At 45.1% G+C, this 24,009-nt stretch overlaps 1 protein-coding gene across 4 annotated transcripts in view; it reads left to right on the forward strand.

Moving 5' to 3' along the window:
• The window catches only part of SOS1 (SOS Ras/Rac guanine nucleotide exchange factor 1), a 1,044,495-nt gene that overhangs the window by 467,808 nt on the left and 552,678 nt on the right, over nucleotides 1–24,009 (forward strand). For all 4 annotated transcript variants that reach the window (XM_029594364.1, XM_029594368.1, XM_029594365.1 and 1 more), the window contains one exon: nucleotides 6,234–6,332. In XM_029594364.1, coding sequence (XP_029450224.1) covers nucleotides 6,234–6,332 — 99 coding nt within the window. The remainder of the gene's footprint in view (nucleotides 1–6,233; nucleotides 6,333–24,009) is intronic.

Raw genomic sequence — 24,009 nt, forward strand, 5'->3', positions numbered from 1 at the left:
GTTGTTGGTAGTCAGTACGGCAGTCGACTGGACAAAAGGAACCGGCAATTGCTGCAAAGAGCCTAAATTCGGGGGGACGTGCGTCATGTGCGATTCCCCAAGCTCCGATGCATGACGTTTGGCAGCCCTTTCTTTTTCTCCCCTTCTGCGCTTCACCTGGTCGCTCTATTTTTTGTCACCTTTATCCCCTCAGCCCTGCTCATCTTTCCTTGTGTCCGAACTCAAGGTCCAGGGCTGTGAGTCTGCCATGCTGTCGGCCCCCAGCTTACATGCAGGCCGACCATTCAACTTCTTGCCCCCCTTTTTCATTCAGTGCCGCACTGCATGCTGCACCTGGGGAAACTCCTGCCTCGTCCTCTCGTACTGGGGTTTGGATGCATGATCGATCTCCCCCCACTCAAGGGCCCGATTACCTGGGATTTTCTTGCGCTTGTATCAAAGCGCTCGTCTATTTAGCTGACTGTAGCACAGAGAGGGGGATGGGAATCAGTTATTTAGTTGGATGCTGAGCTTGCCGAGTGTCAATGGATGCACGCGAGACAACGCAGCAGCCAGGAAGAGGGTGCGGCCGGTAGGTATGTCCCTTTAAATAGTGCTCGTGACGTCATCCGTGTTTGCCCATGCCTCTAGTCTGTCGCTGCTGCTTCTCTCATGATAATCTACACTTCTCAGGGGAAGGGAGAATGGGATGAGATCTTGGATGTGCATGCCCTCGTTCATTGTAGGACGTTTAGTCCTGACCTGCAGCCTCGCTGTTAAACGAGGGCTATCATGCATTTAGCGCGAGCCCTCACAATTCTGCCAGAGACTCGAATCCAAAGGCTGATGGCTTGAGTTCAAACCCTGACAAACACTATTTGTCCAACTGTGTGGTTTTATCTACAGGTCCTGGGGTTGATGGCTGCTGCAATGGAAGTAGTTCCCTAGGCAAGGGCACTTATGCGACCTCTTCAACGCGCATTGCTTTCCCGATGAAACCTGCAGTTGCAGGACTTTGCAATGATGCTACTTCTGCCATTAGAGATGAGTTTTCAGTAGCATTGGTGGTTACAGGAAGGGAGTTTTCCTGGAGTCGCCTAATTGGTTGGTGCTCATGACAGATGCAAGCCTTCTTGGTTGGGGGAACTAACTGTCAGGAGTTGATGGTTCAAGGTCGTTGGAATGCAGAGGAGCGGCAGTGAAGCATCAACTGATTGGATGCATAGGCGTTTCAGTTAATGTGCTTGTGGTTTGCCGAGCATCTAGAGGCTCAAGCAATCCAAATAATGTCAGACAATGAGATGACAGCTTACATCAATCATCGGGGTGGAACCAAGAGTCAACAGATGTCTGAGGAAATAGGTGCACACATAGTGTGGGTAGAGAGCAACATCTTCTAGGCATATCTGCCTCTCATATTGCTGGAAAGGACAATATCAGAGCTAACTTCTTCAGCAGGAGAAACTTGGACCCAGTAGAATGGGAGCTGGTGGGCAAAGCCTTTCAGCTCCTTGTGGACCACTGTGGCCACCCGGACAGAGACCTGTTGGCTTCCTTCAATGCCACAAAAGTTCCACGCTTTTTCACTCACAGGTGGGCATTGATGTTCTTGTTGAGTGGCTGCAAGTTGCCCTGCAGTATGCGTTCCTGCCCTGTCCTCTGATAGGTAGGATAGTCCAGAAATATTGCAAGTCAAACCAACACCGTCCTTTTAGTGGCTCCGATTTTGGATTGGAGGCCGTGATATGCCTATTTGCAGAGGCTGCTGTTATGCAGACCCCTCAGGCTACCGCCTTTGGGGGGATCTGTTGTGGCAGGGAACCATTCTACATGAGGTTTTGGGTCGAATTTTTTCTTATGGTTTGGTCATTGAAAGGGCTCGGTTGTTGAAGCGGGGTTATTCATCTTCTGTGATTTGCCCCTTACTTCAGGCCAGGAAATTTTCTACTTCTCTAGTCTATTAGGGTTTAGAGTGTTTTTGAGGCCTGGTGTTATGAGTGAGGTTCTCAACTTCTCAAGATTACAAGTGCTTCTTATATGTCTTGTCTTTGAAGTACACCCTTAGATTTGGAATGTTTACCTTGAATGCTTACCTTTATGTATGCCTGCCTTTGTAACTCATCCTTTGTGAGTGTTTAACCTGTACTCCGTTATGATCTAGTGATTCTCACATGGAATGATTGCATATAAAACATTCAAATAAGATGGATATTCCTTTAATTTTGGAATTCTTACAGGATGGCTTACGTAAAGGTTTGCCTTTATCACCTTGAAGGTTCAAGTTGCAGCCCTGGCTTGTTGTATGAGGTGAGTCAATGGAGGGCCTATGTCTTTCCATCCTGACATGTCCCATTTCTTGACAGGAGTTAGGCATCTTTGCCATCCTTTATGGCTTCTGGTGTCTCTGTGGGACCTTAATATGATCCTAGAATTCTTGGCAGGTCCAATCTTTCGGCCGATGTGAGCACTTTCCTTGTGGCTCCTTGCATCGAAGACAGTTATTCTGATAGCAGTCAGTTCGGCACGTCTGGTCTCCGAGCTGCAGGTTCTTTGTTTCCATGATCCTTTTCTGTGTATGACTCCGGGAGCGGTACAGCTTCAGACTGTGCAGTTATTTTTGCCAAAAATTATTTTGGAGTTTCATTTGAATCAGTTCGTTTCCCTGTGCGCCTTGGACAGGGACAGAGATGAAAGTGAGTATCGTCTTTTGTGTTCCTTGGATGTCAAACGACATTTGCTGCGGTATTTGAAGATGACTAAATCTGTCTAGAAGTCGGATTGCCTGTTTGTGCTCCATGGTGGCTGTAAGCAAGGAGCAGAAAGTGACACTGGCAACAATAGCCTGTTGCGTTAAAGAAGTCATTACAACTGTTTAGGTGGCTGCTGAGGTTGCATTGCCGAAACAGAATAGACCACATTCCATGAGGGCTCAGGCAGTATCATAGACAAACTTTGTTTGTTGTTGCCTACCAAGATTTGTCGAGCGGCGACGTGGTCATCTTTGCACACATTTTCTAAGCATTTTTGCTTGGATGTTCGGGCTAGGGAGGATATTGCATTCGAACGGGTGGTATTAACTGGACTAGTGGCAGCCTACCACCCTCTTCAGGATTAGCTTTGGTACATTCCATTGGTGGGGATTGGCCTGCCTAAATGCAGAAGATGGAGAAATTACTACTTACCTGATAATTTCCTTTCCTCTGAGGGCAGGTCAATCCATGACCCATAATAGACTGCCGAGGTTTTATGTTTTGGTTAGATTTTTCTGGGTAGACATTGCAGGGTGTGATTCCTGTTCTTCATTAAACACTGGTAAGTGGCTTATCTAGCCCCTTAGTTTAGTGAATGTTATTCTTTGGCTGAGCTCAGTGTTCTGTTGGGTTGGAAGCATGAGTGGTTGATTGTTAATGATAATGTTCAAGTATAATCAGTTTGTCCTCAGTTTGGCTTTTTCCAGAGAATCCTGACGGGCTGATGTTGGAGCGGGACTATATATCCATGATGTTAGCTTTTGCTATGTCTCCATCTGCTGGAAGAGGTGCATAACCCACTGGTGGTTATTGGCCTGCCCTCATTAGAGGAAAAGAAATTATCAGGTAAGTAATAATTTCTCAGAGAACAAGCAGATGGTAGACCTCACACTTGGGTGACATCATCAGATGGAGCTCCAATGTGGAAAATTTATGACAGTGTCTCTAGAGCTTTGACTAGGCACACTGAGCATGCCCAACATGCCCTATACCATGTGTCCATGCAGGGTCCATCTTCAGTCTCTTCTTTTCCTCAGAGCTGTAATCATTGCAGTGTGATTGGACCTTGAGCCACACCGCACCATTGACATTGGCAGGATTGTTGGTCCTGTCGATGCGGCCGGTGGATAGGGGCATTGGAGACCAACCGTTGTCTATCTCCTCCGTGCCAAGGATGCCAAGTTCATTTTCTTTGACCTCGGCACTGGGGAAAGACCGGGAAGTGTAAGAAACATCTGCACATGTCCCAATTGATGCACGGTGTTGAGCATGTGGATGCACTGGCTTTTGCCGCGATGCCCCAAAGCGATACTACGGCAAGGACAGCCCATTCTCTATCAGTCAGGGGTCTGCAACGGTCTCCACAGCTCCTAGGTGCTAGTTGCTGATCCACCTCGTGGGTCTGAAAAAGATCTGGCCACCCCTCCTTCCTCTCAGTTGGTGTTGATATTGGCAGTGTTTGAGGAAAATCTATAACATCGAGTCAAGCTTAGCAGTAAATTGGGCACTGCAGATCATTGGGCCAGTGGCACCGGAGTTGGTGCTGTCTGTCCTACTACTGCTACTGGAGAAGCTCAATGTGCTCATAGGTGCATTAATGACTTAGCTGGTTCCCGGGATGGCACCAGTGCCTGGCGGGGAACAGAGGCCTCCCCCTAGCAATACAGTGGTCATTGTCGGTTTTTCCGAGGATGAAGCTCCACTGAGGCTGGCGGAGATGCTGAGGCCTATAGCTCTCCATCCAGTTCTACCTATTCCTGCACCTCTGGATGAAGGTCAAGCACCTAGGGCCCCATCCCCTGTAGCATACAGCGAGGATGAGAATCCCTATGACTCCGGGGGGGTGAGGGGCCCTATGAACCCTGGTGGATGATACGAGGACTCTGATGGTCTCCCCTCAGACCCTTCTCTTCCTGGTGAGTGAAGGAAGTCCCCACTTTAGGGTTTGTGAGGGTGATGTCGGAGGCCATCTCATTTCAGCTTTTGACAGAGGAGGATGCCAGGCACAAAATGCTTCAGATCCTCCAGTTCATGGAGCCTTTTTCAATTGAAGCCTCCATTAAGGTCTCCCGCTGAGTCTTGGGACCTGATTGTAGTGTTAGCTTGGCTGATGAAAGCTCCTTTTGACCCGCTGTTTACCTGTGACCTGAAGTACCTGATCTGGAAGGTTATATTTTTGGTGGCAGTCACTTCAGCATGCAGAGTTAAGAAGCTCCAGATCTTATTGAGTTATCCACCTTATACTAAGTTTTATAATGACAAGGTGGTTTTGCATATGCACCCTAAGTTCCTGTCTAAGGTAGCGATGGATTTCCATCTTAATCAGTCATCCTCCTGCCAATATTCTTTCCCAGGCCCCATTCGCACTAAGGCAAACGAGCACTGTACAGTTTGGACTGTAAGCGAGCCTTAGCCTTCTATCTGGAGTGGACAGAAGCCCAACTTTTTGACTCTCTTGATAAGAAAGGTTGGGCGTGGGCATTGCCATTGCCAAACAGACACTTATCCAGTTGGCTAGCACATTGCATCTCCTTCTCTTATGCCCAGGCAGGACTGCATCTTGAGAGTTATGTCAAGGCTCATTCTGTCAGAGACATGGCAGTGTCGGTGGCCCACTTGCGAACAGTTTCCATGGAGGATATCTGCAAGGCTGCAATGTGGAGTTCTCTCCACACATTCACATCACATTACTGTCTGGATAGGCTGACCGACGTGACAGTTTTGGCTAGTCTGTCCTACGGAATCTGTTTTAGGTGTAGAACTCAACTCTCCCAACTGAAAGCTTGTTGTTTGGGATCAGGTTGTCTGCCCGTCTGTTACCAACATCACCAGTGGTGCTGTGGCCATTGCACCTGGTTAGGTCTCTGTTGGTCCCCTTTTGTATTGGGTGAATCCCTAGCTACAGGCTGCTCCCCATGTGTGAGGACTACCATGCTGCTTGACTTTGGAGAAAATGGAGTTGCTTACCTTTAAAAGGTGTTCTCTGAGGACAGCAGGATGTTAGTCCTCATGAAACCCACCCGCCATCCCTCGGAGTTGGGTTTCTCCTATTTTTTTTTATTTTAATCATAATTCTGTGGTATCCCGCGTGAACGCATAGTATAGGGCATGCTGGACATACTCTGTGTCTAGTCAAAGTTGTAGAAACGTTGACATGTTTTCCGCATCAGGGCTCCATACGATGTCACCCATTTATGAGGACTAACATTCTGCTGTCCTCTGAGAACACTTGTTACAGGTAAGCAACTCTGCTTTCTCCTTTGCCCATTTCTCTGGCTGTGCACTCACTCTTTTGCTTGCTCGCTCAATAGTCAATCCGCTCTCTACCACCACATATTACACTGGAGCTCTGCATGTACATTTTACTACCACAGATCTCAATTTTGCACTTCCTGTACTTCACAGTAATTCCCTGTTTTTTGATGGGCTTTTATTGCTAATTTATATTTAGCATCAACTGTTATTTATATTGAGGTTAGTTTTTTTTTCTGTGTGTTTTCTTAGTCAATAGGTGAAGGTTTTAAAGAAGCTGTTCAGTATGTTCTGCCTAGACTGCTTTTAGCCCCTGTTTACTACTGTCTGCACTACTTTGAGTTTTTAAAGGTAAGACTATTTATTAGATAATACTTTCACACTGCTACTTTTCATAGGTCTAGTTGCAATATGCTGTTGTACAGGAGTTTTCAAGGTTTTTCTTTGTGTAATTATAATGTTTGACTTTCAGAAATTAGCGCCTACCAAAAGGTAGGCGTTAATTTCTGCCGGCACCAGGAAAGTGCACAGAAAAGCAGTACAAACTGCTTTTCTGTACACCCTCTGACTTAATATCATGGCGATATTAAGTCGGAGGTCCCAAAAGTTAAAAATAATTAAAAATAAAAAAATAAATTTTAAATCGGCTCGCGGGTTGAAAACCGGACGCTCAATTCTGTCAGCGTCCGGTTTCTGAATCCGTGGCTGTCAGTGGGTTTGAGAACAGACGCTGGCAAAATTGAGTGTTGGCTATCAAACTCACTGACAGCCGCCGCTCCTGTCAAAAAGAGGCGCCAGGGACACTAGCGTGTCCCTGGCGCCTCTTTTTACCGCGGGCCCTCATTTGCATGCGGGCTGATACATAATCGCGCGCACAGGAGAGAGTGGCCTGTGCGCTCGCCTGCTCTCCCGCGACTTTTATTGTATCTGCCCGTGTGTGTTCAATAGTGTCTTGCAACGATAAGTGTATACGCAGTATGAATTGTATATCGTCTGTATATAATTTGTAGCAGACAGTTAAGTTGAAAAGAATTTTGCAAATCGGAGCTATATGCTAAAAAGGACAGAAGAGAGTGCAGATCCCTGTGGGACACTAGTTTTGATTATAGAAACATGAGAATTTGTGTTTGAATTTAACAGATTGAGAATGGTCAGAGGTATGAGTGGATCCAAACAAGAACTCCTGCCCTGCGGTGTCCCAGTATAGTGGTAGGACAATTTCTCCCCCACAACTCCTCCGGATCCCTTAACTCGAACACTTGCTGCTATGAGGATGACGACGAACTTGTGGTTGCTCAGGCATGTCCTCTTTTCTCCCACGGGGGGGTCCAAGTGGCGCACTTTGAACCACATGGTGCTAAGTGCGGCAATCAGACCCTGGCTTGGGAGGGGAGAGGACATGCCTACGCAACTGCAAGTGCCATTCTCCTCATAGTGGGTGAGTTAAGGGATCGGGAAGAAGAGTATGTGAATGATTCGCTCATGCATCTTTAATTATGGTACTGGTATTATGTGGACTGACCTGTGGATAAGACAATTATGATTTTAGGGACAGATTTTGGGGGTAAAACATTTCAACTTACACACAAGTATATACGGTAACTGTTGTATTCCCATCAAAGTGAGTTCCCAAATCGATTCTTCTGATGGCTGAGTCTCCCAGCATAAGAAGCTTTATTTTATGACTTTTGATCGTGTTGGAGAGTTTCTGGGTGTCTTAGTTGACTAACTTCCCTTTCAGACATCACTTCATATTCTGTTGCTGGGGCTTCTTCATTTTCCAAGAGATATGTAAGGGTAACAATGGGAAGGGAGGGTGTCTTTTCATTATAGGCCTTATTCTACTAGAGTCCACTGTTAGCCAGTTATTCCAGGGTTTCTGAATCCTAGATGTTTGACTTCTCTGTGGGAGTGGATACACAGAATGCTTCAAAGATGGGGAGATTGGATGTCTGAGTCACAGGTCTTGTTCTACCAGAGCCCACTGTAAACCATTTATGGCTGGATTTTTGACTCCTCTGTGGGAGATGGGAGATATATTCTGGATGCTGCAAGGAAGGGGAGGATTTTGAAACCTGGGTTATCCCAAGACAAGCAGGATGATAGTCCTCACATATGGGTGACGTCACTGGACAGAGCCCTATCACGGAAAACTTTGTTAAAGTTTCTAGAAACTTTTGACTGGCACACTGAGCATGCCTAGCATGCCATTATTCCTCGAGCCTCAAGGGTCTCCCTTCAGTCTCTTTTTTTCCGTGCTGCAGTGTGCCTCGCGGTTAGGAGCCCTGTGTGATTCTTCACACAAATTTCCTCATGGAAAAAGTATTAATATTTCTTCAGAAAAATATCCCCTCATAGGGGTCTTCCATTCTCAATTCATTTTTCTTCGATCGGTGAGTAAAATACTATTTGCGGTAAATACTGTTCTCACCGTCCCTCGGTGCCCACAGGCCGTCCACGGCTGTCCGGCCTCAACTTTTTCTCTTCATGGCAACCGGGTTTAAAAAGTACCCAAACTGCCTTTGTACTATGTCGATAACCGACCCCCATGACTAGTGCATCTTATGCCTTGGCACAGGACATAATGTTTCTTCTTGTCCTCAATGCGCTGAAATGACAGCGAAAGGTAGGCGGGCCCATCTGGAAATAATGGAAAATGTTTGTTTATTTATTTTATTTATTTTATTTATTTAAAAACTTTTCTATACTGTCGTTTAGTAATGTACCATCACAACGGCTTACATTTAGCCATGAATAGGTTTGGTTTCTAGGTTATCCATAGTGTGCCAATATTTACGTTTACATAGATCAATAATATACTCTAAATGAGAAGTGGGATGAGGTTACCATTTATATGATTGTCAGGATAATCATATATGTGTATACTGTTTTCATTTAATGTTTAATTATGAGTAAAATAAAATAATTCTACTTTTTATATATAGGTGACTTTCAGCTGGAAGTATTTGTTGTTATTCAACGCTCTCACTGTGAAATGCTTTTTTGAAGAGCCAGGTTTTTAGGCTTTTCTTGAAAAGTTTTAATTCTTTCATTAATCTTAGTTCAAGTGGTAATGTGTTCCATAATAATGGTCCTGCCATAGATAGTGCTCTCTCTCTAACTTGGGTCAACTTTGCTGTTTTGACTGAGGGTATGGTTAGCAGTGCTTTATTGGCTGACCTAAGAGCCAGTCAGCATTTTCATCATTTATTAGTTTATGTATTGTGCATAGTGTTTTAAATTACACTCTTTGTTCTATTGGGAGCCAATGTAAATCCGCAAGTGTTTGGGTGATATGATCTCTCCTGCCTTTCCCAGTAAGTATTCTGGCAGCTGAGTTCTGTAGTATTTGCAGTGGTCTGATTGTGGTACATGGTAATCCTAGGAAAAGTGTTACAGTAGTCTGTGCTAGCAAATATTAGTGCTTGTAGTACTGTACGAAAGTGTTCTTCAGTTAACAGGGGTTTTAGTCTTCTAAGTACCATTAGTTTGGAATAGCCTTCTCTTACTTTTATTGATATGTGTTGCTTAAGGCTGAGTTCAGTGTCTATAATTATTCCTAGATTTCTAGCTTTGTCAGTTAACTCTACTGTTTTATTATTTTTAAGTTTGATAGGATTCTGAATTTTTACAATGTTTTTTCATTCGAGGTGTATGAATTCTGTTTTTTCTATGTTAATTACTAGTTCCATTTGGTTTAATAGTTGTTTTATTATGTCTAGGTACAACATTGCAAAGTTTAGTGTTTTCTCAATAGATTCCTCGACTGGTAGAATTAGTTGAATGTCGTCAGCATATATGTAGTGTATGATACCTAGTCCTGCCAGTAGGTGGCAGAGGGGGAGCATGTATATGTTAGAGTCGCTGAGAGTGCTGATCCCTGGGGGACTCCTGTTTTTAGGTCGATCTTGTCTGATATTGTGTTTTTTATCTGTACCTGGTAGGATCTGTTTGAAAGATAGGATGTGAATCATTCAATTGTTTTCTTTTGTAGTCCTATTTCTTCCAGTCTTTTTAAAAGTATGTAATGGTTTACTGTGTCAAATGCTGCGGACAGATCTAGTAGTATCAAGATGTAGTGTTTTCCACTATCAAATCCACATAGTATGTTATCTGTTAAAGAGATTAGTAATGTTTCGGTGCTATAGTGTTTTCTGAAGCCATGTTGTGATGGGTAAAGTATGTTATTGTCGTCTAGATCAGTGGTCCCCAACCTTTTTTGCACCAGGGTCCGGCTTCAAGCAAGACTATTTTTCCATGGCCCGGCAGGGCGGGGTAGGGGCGGGGCTTTGGTCATATGGGGGCGGGGTTATGGAGGGGGTTGGATTTTAGTGCACACTTATCATTTAATTATGACATTTATAATGTGAATGTGACTCAACTCACCATAGGTTCTCACATGCATGGCACACTGACCCATGATCGTCACGGGGCTAGTTGTAAAAGTACAGTTTGTATCCACGGGAACCCCCCTGACCCACAATAATGGATGTAAAGCAGAATTATGACATTCCCCATACAACTCACCCTACAAAAAAGATGTTCTGGTGACATCTCAGTAACAGCAACTCAAACTCCTTCTACTTCAAGGCTCAGTAGCCCTACTTATGAAAAGACAGCAGTTTACCACCAATGCATGTCCTCTGAGAAAACACAACAAATAAGACCGATACAAACGCTTACATGCTAGTAAAATATCTCATCTCGGTAACACACAGAACTGACCTAACATACTCCCAGGATCTGTAGTAATGCACATAAACTAATCCGCACACAGTTACACCTGTATTATGGAATATACTCAAACAGGAGCAACCCTATCTATGAAAAGGCAACACTACAAATATTAAATCAGGCCCTAAAAACCAATACACCTCTTATTAGGAAAACAGAACTAGCAAGCAGCTATAGATCCCCACACAGAAATAATTGTAAAACTATACTAATAAGCAGAATAAATGTTTCAAAACAGCTATGAACAGAATAACATCCAACAATTAAAAACTATTAAAAATTCTCCAAACACCAATAAAATATTTCAAAGAAGCAGACATCACACAATTAAAATGGCAGTCAAGAAAAATAAACTTAAAAAGCCACCTTTACTTACCCTCTCCAGCAGCTCTCCTACTCCCCTTCCCTGCAGGCCATGGCACACACCAGAAGCAGCAGCAGAAGCTAAGCTCTATACTTATGGTCCTCTTCCTTAGTGCCCATGTCTCTCACACACACACCATACCAGTCATGCCCCCATGACCAGTTTCTGTCTCACACACCAATCATCGCCCAAACAGTCTTTGGCACACACACACCAGTCACCTTCCTGAACAGTTTCTCTCATGCCATACACACACACACACACGCTTCCCACTCCCGTGTTCTACTTACATATATGGGCTTCTCACTCTCATAATCACTCTCTCTCTCTCTCTCTCTCTCTCTCTCTCTCTCTCTCTCTCTCTCTCTCTCTCTCTCTCTCTCTCTCTCTCACACTCACACTCACACTCACACTCACACTCACACTCACACACACACCAACCACCTGATCTCGCTCATGCAGACACACACACACAGGCTTCCCACTCTCATGCTCACTCTCTTCACATGCACAGGCTTCTCATTTCCATGCTCACTCTCCATATGCACAGGCTTCTCATTTCCATGCTCACTTTCCATATGCACAGGCTTCTCATTCCCTGAATCACATTCACACACACCAGTCTTTTTCTCTCACACACACTGTCACCTTACCAAGCAGTCTCTCTCTCTCATGCATGCATACTCACCCAGGTTTCTCACTCCCATGCTTTCTTTCACCCCCACAACACCAGGCTTCTTACGCCCATGCTTTCCCACGTACCCAGACTTCTCACTTCCATGCTTTTTCTCTCTCTCTCACACACATACACATCAGTCATCTCCTTGAGTAGTCACTTTCATTGTCTCACATACACACACACATCAGCTCTCTGACCAGTCAATCACACACAGGCTGGCTGGCTGCTTCTCTCTCTTTCTCTCACTCACTTCCTCTTCTTCCCCCCCCCCCCCCAAGCACAAATGGGAGCTGCAGCAGCCCCCGTAGGCCAAGAAAGAAGAATCCCATCGACCGCGGGAGGCTCATGCTGCTGTCTCCTTTCTCGATTACCGGCTGCTTCAATTGCTCGGGGACCGACGCTGCAGCCGCCGCTGCTACTTTATCACGCAGCACGGCTCTTTCTCCTTCCCGCGCACCGCTCCGTGTATCACTTCCTGTTCCGGGTCACGGGAGGGGGGGGCAGGCGCGGGAAGAAGAAAAGGCTAGCCGCGGGTGCCACAGCTTCTTCTAGCACCGCTGCCGTTCCCACTGGGCTTGAACGTGCTGACAGCCCGGCGGCAACGGCAGCGGGAGAGACCAGGAGCGCGCAACATACCTGCCGGTGCTTGGCGGCGCCGCGGACCGGCAAAAAACTCCCACGGCTCGGTCCCGGTCCGCGGACCGGTGGTTGGGGCCCCTGGTCTAGATGTTCAGCTAATTGTTTTTGTACTGCTTTTTCAATTAATTTTGCGAGCATAGGTAAGTTTGAAACCGGTCTATAGTTACTTGAAACGTTTGGGTCACCGTTTCTTTTTTTCAGAACTGGTTTGATTATTGCATTTTTCAGTGGGTCTGGCATTACTCCATTGAGAGATGAATTGATTATTTTGGTTATTGTGTAGAAGGTTATATCAGTTAGGTTTTTTATGTCTGTGGTGGGAATGGTGTCAGTTATATGTGGTGCAGTGTTCAACCTTTTTATCAAGGATTCTACTTCTGTTTGTGATACCTCATCAAATGTGGAGAATTGTTTCACATCTCTTTTTTGCATTTTGATTTCTTGTTTGGTTAGGATCGGAATCTTATCTCTAAGGTTTGTGATTTTGTCTGAGAAAATAGTATGCTAGTTCATTGCATTTGTTTTCTTGTTGGGTTTGATGTATCTCTTCTTTATCATTGGTGTTTAAAATGCAGTTACTTCCATCGACATCAACTCAATCCTCACCAGCAGGGGTGTCCAAAAAAGTAGTAATTAAGACCGCCAGATGCATGAGGGTAGTGGTTACCAACCGTCCCCGACTCCATCTGAGTCGTTGACCAAGTCTGCTTCGGTGCTAGAAAAAAGAACCGAGCACCAAGAAAAACATAGACACTGGAATCGATGAGAATCCACACCTGGTGCCAGATCTGATCCTGGAGCGGGTTCGATGGCTATCTAACTGCTCCCGAAGAGGACTAGGTTAGAGGAGCAATCTATGCCCTGGACACCAGAAAATCCAAGGCGATCCCCACCGATATCGGTGCCAGGTACTGTGCCCCCACAGGGACCTGTGGAGGAGCAAGTTCAGCCTTCTCTGCCACCCCCTATAGCTGCTCTGTCTTAATCAGCTATATGGGAGAAATTGGACAGATTTATCTGCCAGGCAGTCATCAATGCCCTCCAAGAGCTACATCCACCAGTGCCGGTTCCTATACCATCACCGATGCCGGCACCATCAATTCTCATACCATTACTGACTAAACTTGATACATTGATCGGTGCACTACCGACACAACTTGGACCACTGATGCTGAAGGAACCGATCAAGCATCTGAAAGACCCGATACTGATTCCTGGCTCTTCGGACAAAGGAGGCACCGACTCTGACCCACAGTCACCGATGCCTCAGCCGATGTCGGGACCGTCAGGACTCTCGGGACTGAGATGTCAGAGTCTTCTGTTGATGCCATTGATGCCACATTCGTTGCCATCAAAGCATCAACCAAAACCATCGAAGGATCCATCGAAGACTTTACATCCTTTGATGCCATACTTCATTCCTCCTTCCAGTCCTCAACCGCACACCTCGTCAGGTACCTGGGAAGATGTAGAGACTGATTCTTCTACAGAAGATATCTTGTCAGACCCATCTCCACCAGAGAAAAGGAGAAAGTCACCATCTGAAGACCTCTCCTTTTCAAATTTTGTAAGGGAAATGTCAGAAACAATCTTTTTTCAATTAACAGAAGAAGATACAAGACACAGAACGTTCGAGGTCCTTCAGTTTGTTGATGCCCCCAAAGAGATAGTAACTATACCAGTACATGAAGTACTAGTTGACCTCCAACATAGACATTGGGAACATCCCTGCACTGTTCCACCGGTAAACAGAAGAACAGATGCTACATATTTGGTGCAACACATACCTGGTTTCCAAAAACCTCAGCTCCCACATCAATCTGTGTCAGCACAAAAGAGGTCAAAGAGGATTCGTCCACATTCATCTACACTTCCTGGCAAAGAGAAAACGTTTTTGGACAATTTAGGACGTAAAATGTTCCAAGGCTCCATGCTTTTATCAAGGATTGCGTCATACCAACTATATATGACGCAATACCAGGTTCAAGAAATATCAGAAATTCTTCCACAACAACATTGGATATCATAGAAACAGAAACATAGAAATGACGGCAGAAGAAGACCAATTGGTCCATCCAGTCTGCCCAGCAAGCTTCACACTTCTTTTTTCTCATATCTGTTTCTCTTGGCTCTTAGTAACCTTAGGTTCTATTTCCCTTTCACCCCCACCATTAATGTAGAGAGCAGTGATGGAGCTGCTTCCAAGTGAAATATTAAGTTTGATTAGTTGGGTAAGCGGCAGCATAGCTCTCTGCCGTCGAAGCAGAGAGCAATGCTGGATATGCGTGAAGTATTAGGTTTTTCTTCTCCCCTGCCGTTGAAGCAGGGAGCTATGCTGGATATGCATTGAAAGTGAAGTATGCCTTGAAAGTCACATTAACTATCATCAAATATTGAAAAGCCTAATAATTGCTAATTGAATAAGACTAATAATTGGTAATACCTATAGCCCATGAACCCATCCCTGTTTTTTGTTTTTGTTTTTTTTAATTTGGAGAAGGCAGCCCTCCATCCTTCCGCTCCGTGAAGGTGGAACACCAACCACTGGCATCCCGCTCCGTGAATGCCTCTGTGGCTACTGCCGCTCCGTGCAGTGTTTTGCTGCCTCCTCTTTATACGCGTCCTCTAGACCTGATGGATCCACAGTGTTTATCCCACGCCCCTTTGAAGTCCTTCACAGTTTTGGACTTCACCACTTCCTCCGGAAGGGCATTCCAGGCATCCACCACTCTCTCCGTGAAGAAATACTTCCTGACATTGGTTCTTAGTCTTCCTCCTTGGAGCCTCAGCTCGTGACCTCTGGTTCTGCTGATTTTTTTCTGACGGAAAAGCTTTGTCGTTGTCTTTGGATCGTTAAAGTTTTTCAAGTATCTGAAAGTCTGAATCATATCACCCCTGCTCCTCCTTGACATGCGATGAAGACCCTCCACCTTTCTGGTCGCCCTTCTCTGTACCGCTTCAATCTTGTCTCTGTCTCTATGTAGATACGGTCTCCAGAACTGAACACAGTACTCCAGGTGAGGCTTCACCAAGGACCTGTACAAGGGGATAATCACTTCCCTTTTCTTACTCAATATTCATAAGAACATAAGAAATTGCCATGCTGGGTCAGACCAAGGGTCCATCAAGCCCAGCATCCTGTTTCCAAGAGGCCAAAACCAGGCCACAAGAACCTGGCAATTACCCAAACACTAAGAAGATCCCATGCTACTGATGCAATTAATAGCAGTGGCTATTCCCTAAGTAAAATTGATTAATAGCCATTAATGGACTTCTCCTCCAAGAACTTATCCAAACCTTTTTTGAACCCAGCTACACTAACTGCACTAACTACCTTCTCTGGCAACAAATTCCAGAGCTTTATTGTGCGTTGAGTGAAAGAATTTTCTCCGATTAGTCTTAAATGTGTTACTTGCTAACTTCATGGAATGCCCTCTAGTCCTTCTATTATTCGAAAGTGTAAATTACCAAGTCACATCTACTCGTTCAAGACCTCTCATGATCTTAAAGGCCTTTATCATATCCCCCCTCAGCTGTCTCTTCTCCAAGCTGAACAGCCCTAACCTCTTCAGCCTTTCCTCATAGGGGAGCTGTTCCATCCCCTTTATCATTTTGGTCGCCTTCTCTGTACCTTCTCCATCGCAACTATATCTTTTTTTGAGATGCGGTGACCAGAATTGTACACAGTAATCAAGGTGCGGTCTCACCATGGAGCGATACAGAGGCATTATGACATTTTCCGTTCTATTAACCATTTCCTTCCTAATAATCCTAACATTCTATTTGCTTTTTTGACTGCTGCAGCACACTGAGCCGACGATTTTAAAGTATTATCCACTATGATGCCTAGATCTTTTTCCTGGGTGGTAGCTCCTAACATGGAACCTAACATCGTGTAACTACAGCAAGGGTTATTTTTCCCTATGTGCATCACCTTGCACTTGTCCACATTAAATTTCATCTGCCATTTGGATGCCCAATCTTCCAGTCTTGCAAGGTCCTCCTGTAATGTATCACAGTCTGCCTGTGATTTAACTACTCTGAATAATTTTGTATCATCCGCAAATTTGATAACCTCACTCGTCGTATTCCTTTCCAAATCATTTATATATATATATATATATTGAAAAGCAGCGGTCCCAATACAGATCCCTGAGGTACTCCACTGTTTACCCTTTTCCACTGAGAATATTGACCATTTAATCCTACTCTGTTTCCTGTCTCTATGCAGCCCAACATTCTTCTGGCTTTTGCTATCGCCTTGTCGCATTGTTTCGCAGACTTCATATCATTAGACACTATCACCCCAAGGTCTCTCTCCTGCTCCGTGCACATCAACCTCCCCCCCCCCCCCCCCCATAGAATTCAGTTCATTCGGATTTCCACTCCCCATATGCATGACTCTGCACTTCTTGGCATTGAATCTCAGCTGCCATATCTTCGACCACTCTTCCAGTTTCCTTAAATCCAGTCTCATTCTCTCCACTCCTTCCGGCGTGTCCACTATGTTGCAGATCTTAGGGTCGTCCGCAAAAAGACAAATCTTACCTTCTATCCTGTCCGTAATGTTGCTCACAAAGTACCATCCTCAGTACCATCATTCATAAAAGCCTTGAGGCTGGAAAGCACGAGGTATGGGCGGCCTACGACTTGTTTGAGACAGCCTCTAGAATGGCAGCAACTGGCATCAGTGCCAGACTATGGGCATGGTTAAAGGCATCCAACCTCAGGTCTGAGGTCCAAGATAAATTGACTGACTTACCTTGCACTGGAGAAAATGTATTTGGAGAAAAAGTGCAAGATGCAGTTGTGCAACATAAAGATCACAACGAAACCTTGCGCCAACTGTCCATAATCACTGCAGAAACCCCTTTTTATGCAAGATGCCCATCTAGGAAAGACACCAGAAAGTCATTCTATCGACCATGCAGGTATTATCCACCAGCTACTTGTGGGAGAACAGCCAAGCCATCTCAAAAAGGACATCCCAGGCAACCAAAAACATCCAGACCTCAGCCTCCCCCCACAAACAGGCCAGGCATCTGGGTTTTGAAAAACTCCCCGAGAACAGCAGCTTCTCCAAAAATAAAAATCAAGATTTACGTGTTGGATGCCGGGTTTATTACTTTCTACCCAATTGGACAAACATCACCACAGATCAATGGGTACTGTACATTATAACACAAGGCTACCGTCTAAACTTTCTCACGGTACCGATATTCCCCACCAAACTTACTGTGGGTACACAAAGATCACACCACTCTTCAGAATTATCCACTGTCCTGAGAGCCAGGGCCGTAGAACCAGTTCCCCGACCTCAGCAGGGTAGAGGATTCTACTCCCGCTATTTTCTCATTCCAAAGAAAACAGGAGGCCTCTGCTCCATCTTAGACCTCCGAAATCTCAACAAATTTCTATGAAAGGAAAAATTCAGAATAATGTCCTTAGGCACCATACTTCCCCTTCTTCAATCAGGAGATTGGCTCTGTTCTCGGGACCTTCAAGTCGCTTATGCTCATATTCCAATTTTCCCCAGTATACGTGTTTCATAGTGGGAAATCAAGATTTTCAATATCTGGTTCTGCCTTTCGGACTTGCCTCAGCACCCTGTGTATTTACGAAGTGCCTAGCAGTGGCTGCGGCCCTTCTACAAAAGAGAAGCATACATGTTTTTCCTTATCCAGAGGCGGATACCGGCTCACCCTTCTCTGCTCCACGCCGCCGTCCTGCGCTCCACCATCGTCTCGGGTCGGCCCTCCCTGCGCGGTCGGCGTTGGCCCATCAGGGCCAGGGGAGGTGGACTTGGGGCAAGACTCCCGCGAAGATTCGGAGGGGGTCCCTCAAATTAAAAAAAATAAAAAACGGCTCGGCTGCGACCCGAAGCAAACAAAACTTTAAAAAACAAAAAGGAAACCCGGTAAGCTTGCCCCGAAAGCCCCGTCCGCTCTCGCGACTCCCAGAGCCCCTTAAAGAGCTCAGGCGGATCCAGGCGTCGCGCGCCTAAGGAGCACAACAAAGGGGCCTGCCCCTTTGTGCGCCCCTTAGTGCGCACCAGATCATTGAAACAAGCCACCCACTCTAACCGACCAAGAATTCACCCGAACTTACCTAAGCGATATCTCATCAGCTCTCCACATACACTCGCCCAACTGCATTAGCATTCATCCATCCAGCCTTTCCAGCATTCTTCCAGCCTTTCCAGCATTCTTCCAGTCTTTCCAGCATTCTTCCAGTCTCTCCAGCATTCTTCCAGCCTCTCCAGCATTCTTCCAGCCTCTCCAGCATTAATCCAGCCTCTCCAGCACACAGCATTCATCTAGCCACCCCAGCATCCAGTAATCTTCCAGCCTCGCCAGCATTCATCCAGCCTCGCCAGCATTCATCCAGCCTCTCCAGCATTCATCCAGCCTCGCCAGCACCCAGCATTCATCCAGCCTCGCCAGCTCTTATAGCAGTATCTCCACTCTCGCAACATATTTCCAATCAATTGAACCACAAATATGCACCTCTGCACCATACCCACAATCTGGAACAAACTCAGAAAGCACACAAAAACTGCATATCTTCACATTGCACGACAACAAAGGCTTATACCAATAACGATATCGCCAATTACACAAATCCTAGGACTCTCTCTGTTTACTCTAACCCTATTCAATGCTCAGTCTCTCTCTAAAAAAAATGGACATCCTCCGATTATCTCATCGAAGTCAACCCAGACATCTGTGCAATCACAGAGACATGGCTAAAACACACAGATACTGTACTTACAAATCAGCTTCCCATGCAATCTTACGACCTCTTCTCAGTCCCCAGACCCAAAAAAAGGGGTGGAGGACTCCTCCTTGCAGCAAAAAAGATGAAGCATAACTTTACAACTCACTAACTCATCCACCAAACTAGAATTCTCCCTCTCTAAATCTGAACAAATCCAATTAGCTCTCGTCTACGCCCCACCAGGAACCTTAGAATCAGATCCCTCTTTTCTGATCGAGATTATAGCCAAACACATTAACGCTGACAAACCCGCTATAATCCTTGGAGACTTTAATCTACATGTGGACGCTTCTCCTCAAACCATCAACTGCCTAACATTTCTCTCCTCACTCAGACATTTGGGTTTTACTCAAATTGTCAACAGTCCTACCCACAAGGCAGGCCATACATTGGACCTCATCTTTATTAACGATAGCTTTACCATCCACGCTAACCCCACCTGCTCGCCAGTTCCCTGGTCAGACCACAGGGTCATCTATACAACCCTTAAGATCAACAATCCACCACCTCAAGTCTTTACCAAATCCACCATCCATTTCAGGAAACCATGTTCCCTAGACCTACTCAGTGAAAAGATGTCTGAAGCACTAAATCAACTAGACCTCACAGACGCAACCACAGCAACCACCTCATGGATCAATCTTAACAATAAAATTGCTGATCAAATCTGCCCAACTTCAACCAAAACCATACAACCCACATTAGACAATAGAAAACCCTGGTTTACCCCTGAACTTAAATCCCTTAAGCAATCACTAAGAAATAAAGAACAAAGCTGGAGAAAAAACCCTACCACTTCGACACATGCTATCTACAAATCCTTCCTCAACACATACAGGAACACTATCCTTAGAACAAAGAGAGAATTCTACGCAAAAAAAATCCACAACTTCATTTTCGACTCAAAGGCTCTTTTCTCCTATGTCTCTTCACTAACCAAACCTTCTCCTCCCACCATCCCAGACCACCAAGCTCTCAATAAAGCAAACAAACTCGCCAATTACTTCAAGACAAAAATCACCAACCTTACCCATTCTCTCACAACCAACAGCCTCCCCCCAACACACCATCTCATAACCCTGCCTCAACAAAACGCTAGTCTTGATTCATTTGAGCTCACTTCTTCACTGGAGATAGAAAATACCCTCAAGAAACTTAAACCATCCTCCCCCCATCAGACCCATTACCAACAAATCTCCTCCTTGCCATACCGAACATCATCTCAAAACCAATTGCAGAAATTATCCCTTTCTCAAGGCTTAGTACCCTAACCAGTTAAAATTGGCAATCCTCAAACCACTACTAAAAAAACCAAACGCCTCTCCATCGGATCCAGCTAACTTTCGACCTATCGCAAACTTACCTCTCATCGCCAAATTGATGGAGAAAATTGTCAACAAGCAACTGTCAGAATATCTGGAAGATCATAACATTCTATCCCCGGCTCAGTATGGCTTCCGCAAACTCCTAAACACCGAATCTCTCTTACTATCACTCACGGACACCATCCTCGTTAACCTGGAGAAAAAACAATCCTACCTGCTTGTTCTTCTAAATTTGTCTGCTGCTTTTGATACGGTAAAACACACTATACTTATAGACCAACTAGCCAGTATAGGGATCAAAGGCTCAGCTCTCAGATGGTTTCAGTCCTTCTTAAGCAACAGATTCTACAAAGTCAGGATAAACAACAAAGAATCTCATCCAGTCCTTACAGATCAAGGAGTCCCGCAAGGATCTTCACTTTCACCCACCCTCTTCAATATCTACCTCCTCCCTCTCTGCCACCTACTCTCAAACCTCAAGCTTACCCATTACCTCTATGCAGATGACATACAAATCCTTCTCCCGATTACAGAATCACTTCAAAAAACCATCACCTACTGGAATGAATGCCTACAGCCAATTAGACTTACTCTCAAGCCTCAACTTAGTATTGAATGCCAATAAAACTGAAATGCTCATTATCTCCCATGACCTCCTCACAATCTCATCAAGCCCCACGCAACCAAACTCAAACAGCATGTTCTCACCTGACGTCAGGGACCTTGGAGCCTGGCTAGACAACCATCTAAACCTAAAAAAGTTTATAAACACTACCACAAAGGACTGCTTTTACAAACTGCAAGTCCTCAGAAAACTAAAACCCCTCCTTTACTTCTCCGACTTCAGGACAGTACTCCAATCCATTATACTATCTAAGCTAGATTATTGCAACTCCCTTCTCGGTCTCCCCACTAATACCATCAAACCATTACAGATGGTACAGAACTCCGCCGCTAGAATTCTCACAAACTCTAACAAAAGAGACCATATCACCCCAATCCTTCGTAATCTACACTGGCTTCCTATTAAACACAGGATCCTCTATAAAGTACTCACAATCATTCACAAAGCGACATACAAACTAGCTCCTATCATGTTAAGCACTCAACTTCAACCTCATACATCTTCCAGACCAATTAGAAGCGCATACAAAGGCACACTTCATGCCCCACAGGTAAAATCATCATTGAGTAAACAAGCACTATCTTCAGCAGGCCCCCACCAGTGGAACGCGCTCCCCCCAGATCTAAGACTGGAACCAAGTCATCAGGAGTTCAAAAAAAAGCTAAAAACCTGGCTTTTCCACCAAGCCTTCCCAGACTCTTAATGCTGCCTAGACTGGAGGATAAACCCTTACTGAGTCTTACTATTAGGATTTTTAACTGTACAAAGATTTTGAGTTCAAACGTTCTCTTACTTATATTGTATTTATATTGTATCTATAATATATTTTAATATTACTATGTTAAATTGGCATTCTGTTCTATTGTTCCATGTAAAGCCCCTTTCTCTATTTTGGGCATACCATCGTTTTATGTAAACCGGAGTGATTTGTAGTTCTTACAAGAACTTCGGTATATAAAAATTAAAAATAAATAAATTATCTAGACGACTGGCTCCTCAAGAGCCAATCCAACCAAGGAGCTCTCGACGCTCTCAAGGTCACTATCAATCTGCTTCACTCGTTGGGATTCTCATCAACTACCAAAAATCCTACCTGACTCCTTCTCGTCTCCTACAATTCATCGGAGCAGAGTTGGATACCACCATATCAAAGGCCTTCTTACCAAATGACCTCGCAGAGACACTCTCCAAGCTAGCTACATCTCTACGCACAAGGGAAACCGTTTCAGCCCATCAATTCCTAATTCTGCTGGGCCACATGTCTTCCACGGTCCACTTCACTCCTATGGCCAGATTAGCCATGAGAATAGTGCAATGGACTTTGAGATCAAGGTGGCTCCAAGCCTTCCAACTACTGTCATCTCCAATTCAAATAACCCACCAGTTACGCTTGTCTCTCCTCTGGTGGACAAACAAGAACAATTTGCTAACAAGACTGCCCTTCCAGCAACCAGTTCCACAAATCACCTTAACCACAGATGTATCCACCTTAGTTTGGGGAGCACATATAGACAGTCTTCAGACTCAAGGTACTTGGTCACAACTTGAAGCAACATTTCAGATCAACTTCCTGGAACTTTGAGCTATACGTTATGCTCTTTATGCATTCAAGGACTGCTTTTCACAGAAGACTGTTCTAATACAACCAGACAACACAGTTGCCATGTAGTACCTGAACAAATAAGGAGGCACGGGCTCTTTTCTCCTCTGCCAAGAAGCTGCACAAATTTGGGACTGGGCCCTAACACATTCCATGTTTCTCCGAGCGACTTATCTAGCAGGCATGCACAACGTAGTTGCAGATCGCCTCAGCCATCAGTTCCATTCAACGAGTGGTCCCTGGATCCTGTAGTATCGACCAGACTCTTCCAACGCTGGGGTCAACCAACAATAGACCTCTTGGCATCCCAATTGAATCACAAAGTGGACAGATTCTGCTCCCTGCACAAGCAGAGGAACAAGTTAGCCATGGATGCCTTTGCTCGCCCCTGGAATTCAGGCCTCCTATACGCGTATCCCCCGATACCGCTGATAGCTAAAACTCTAATGAAGCTACAAAAAGACAAAGGATCAATGATACTCATAGCCCCCTATTGGCCTTGACAAATATGGTTTCCAATACTTTTCGACCTCTCGATCAGAGAACCAATTTGCCTGGGCAGAGAGCCCACTCTCAAAACTCTGAACCAAGGCAAGTTACGCCACCCGAACCTTCAGACCCTATCTCTCACAGTCTGGATGTTGAAAGCTTGATCTTGCAACCTCTCAACCTTTCAGCTAATCTCTAAAGTGCTTGTAGCTTCATGAAAACCTTTCACAAGGAAATCTTATCATTGTAAGTGGAAAACATTCACCACAGGGTGCACACAGAAAAGTATCGACCCCTTTTCCTGCCCCACACCACCTCTATTAGACTATCTCTGGCACCTTGCAGACTCTGGTCTCCAGACTTCTTCAGTGTGGGTTCACCTGAGTGCCATCTCAGTGTACCACAGGGGAGTAGGGGATGCCCCAATAACAGCGCAACCCCTTGTGAGTAGATTTATGAGGGGCTTAATTCAAATTAAGCCCCCTCTATGACAACCAGTCTCTGAATGGGACCTTAATGCAGTACTTACAAGCCTCATGCGTTCCCCTTTTGAGCCCATAGATTTGTGCGATGTTAAATTTCTTACATGAAAAGTCCTTTTCCTAGTAGCCATATCATCTGCTCGAAGGGTTAGTGAGTTACAAGCACTTGTCACATACCCTATACAAAGTTCCTACATGACCGAGTGGTCCTCCGTACTCACCCTAAATTCCTTCCCAAGGTGGTTACAGACTTCCACTTGAATCAGTCTTGCCCACATTCTTTCCAAGACCTCACTCTCACCAGAGCGAGAGGG

The sequence above is a fragment of the Rhinatrema bivittatum genome, chromosome 3 (genome assembly GCF_901001135.1).
Source record: "Rhinatrema bivittatum chromosome 3, aRhiBiv1.1, whole genome shotgun sequence".
NCBI classification, from domain to species: Eukaryota; Metazoa; Chordata; class Amphibia; order Gymnophiona; family Rhinatrematidae; genus Rhinatrema; species Rhinatrema bivittatum.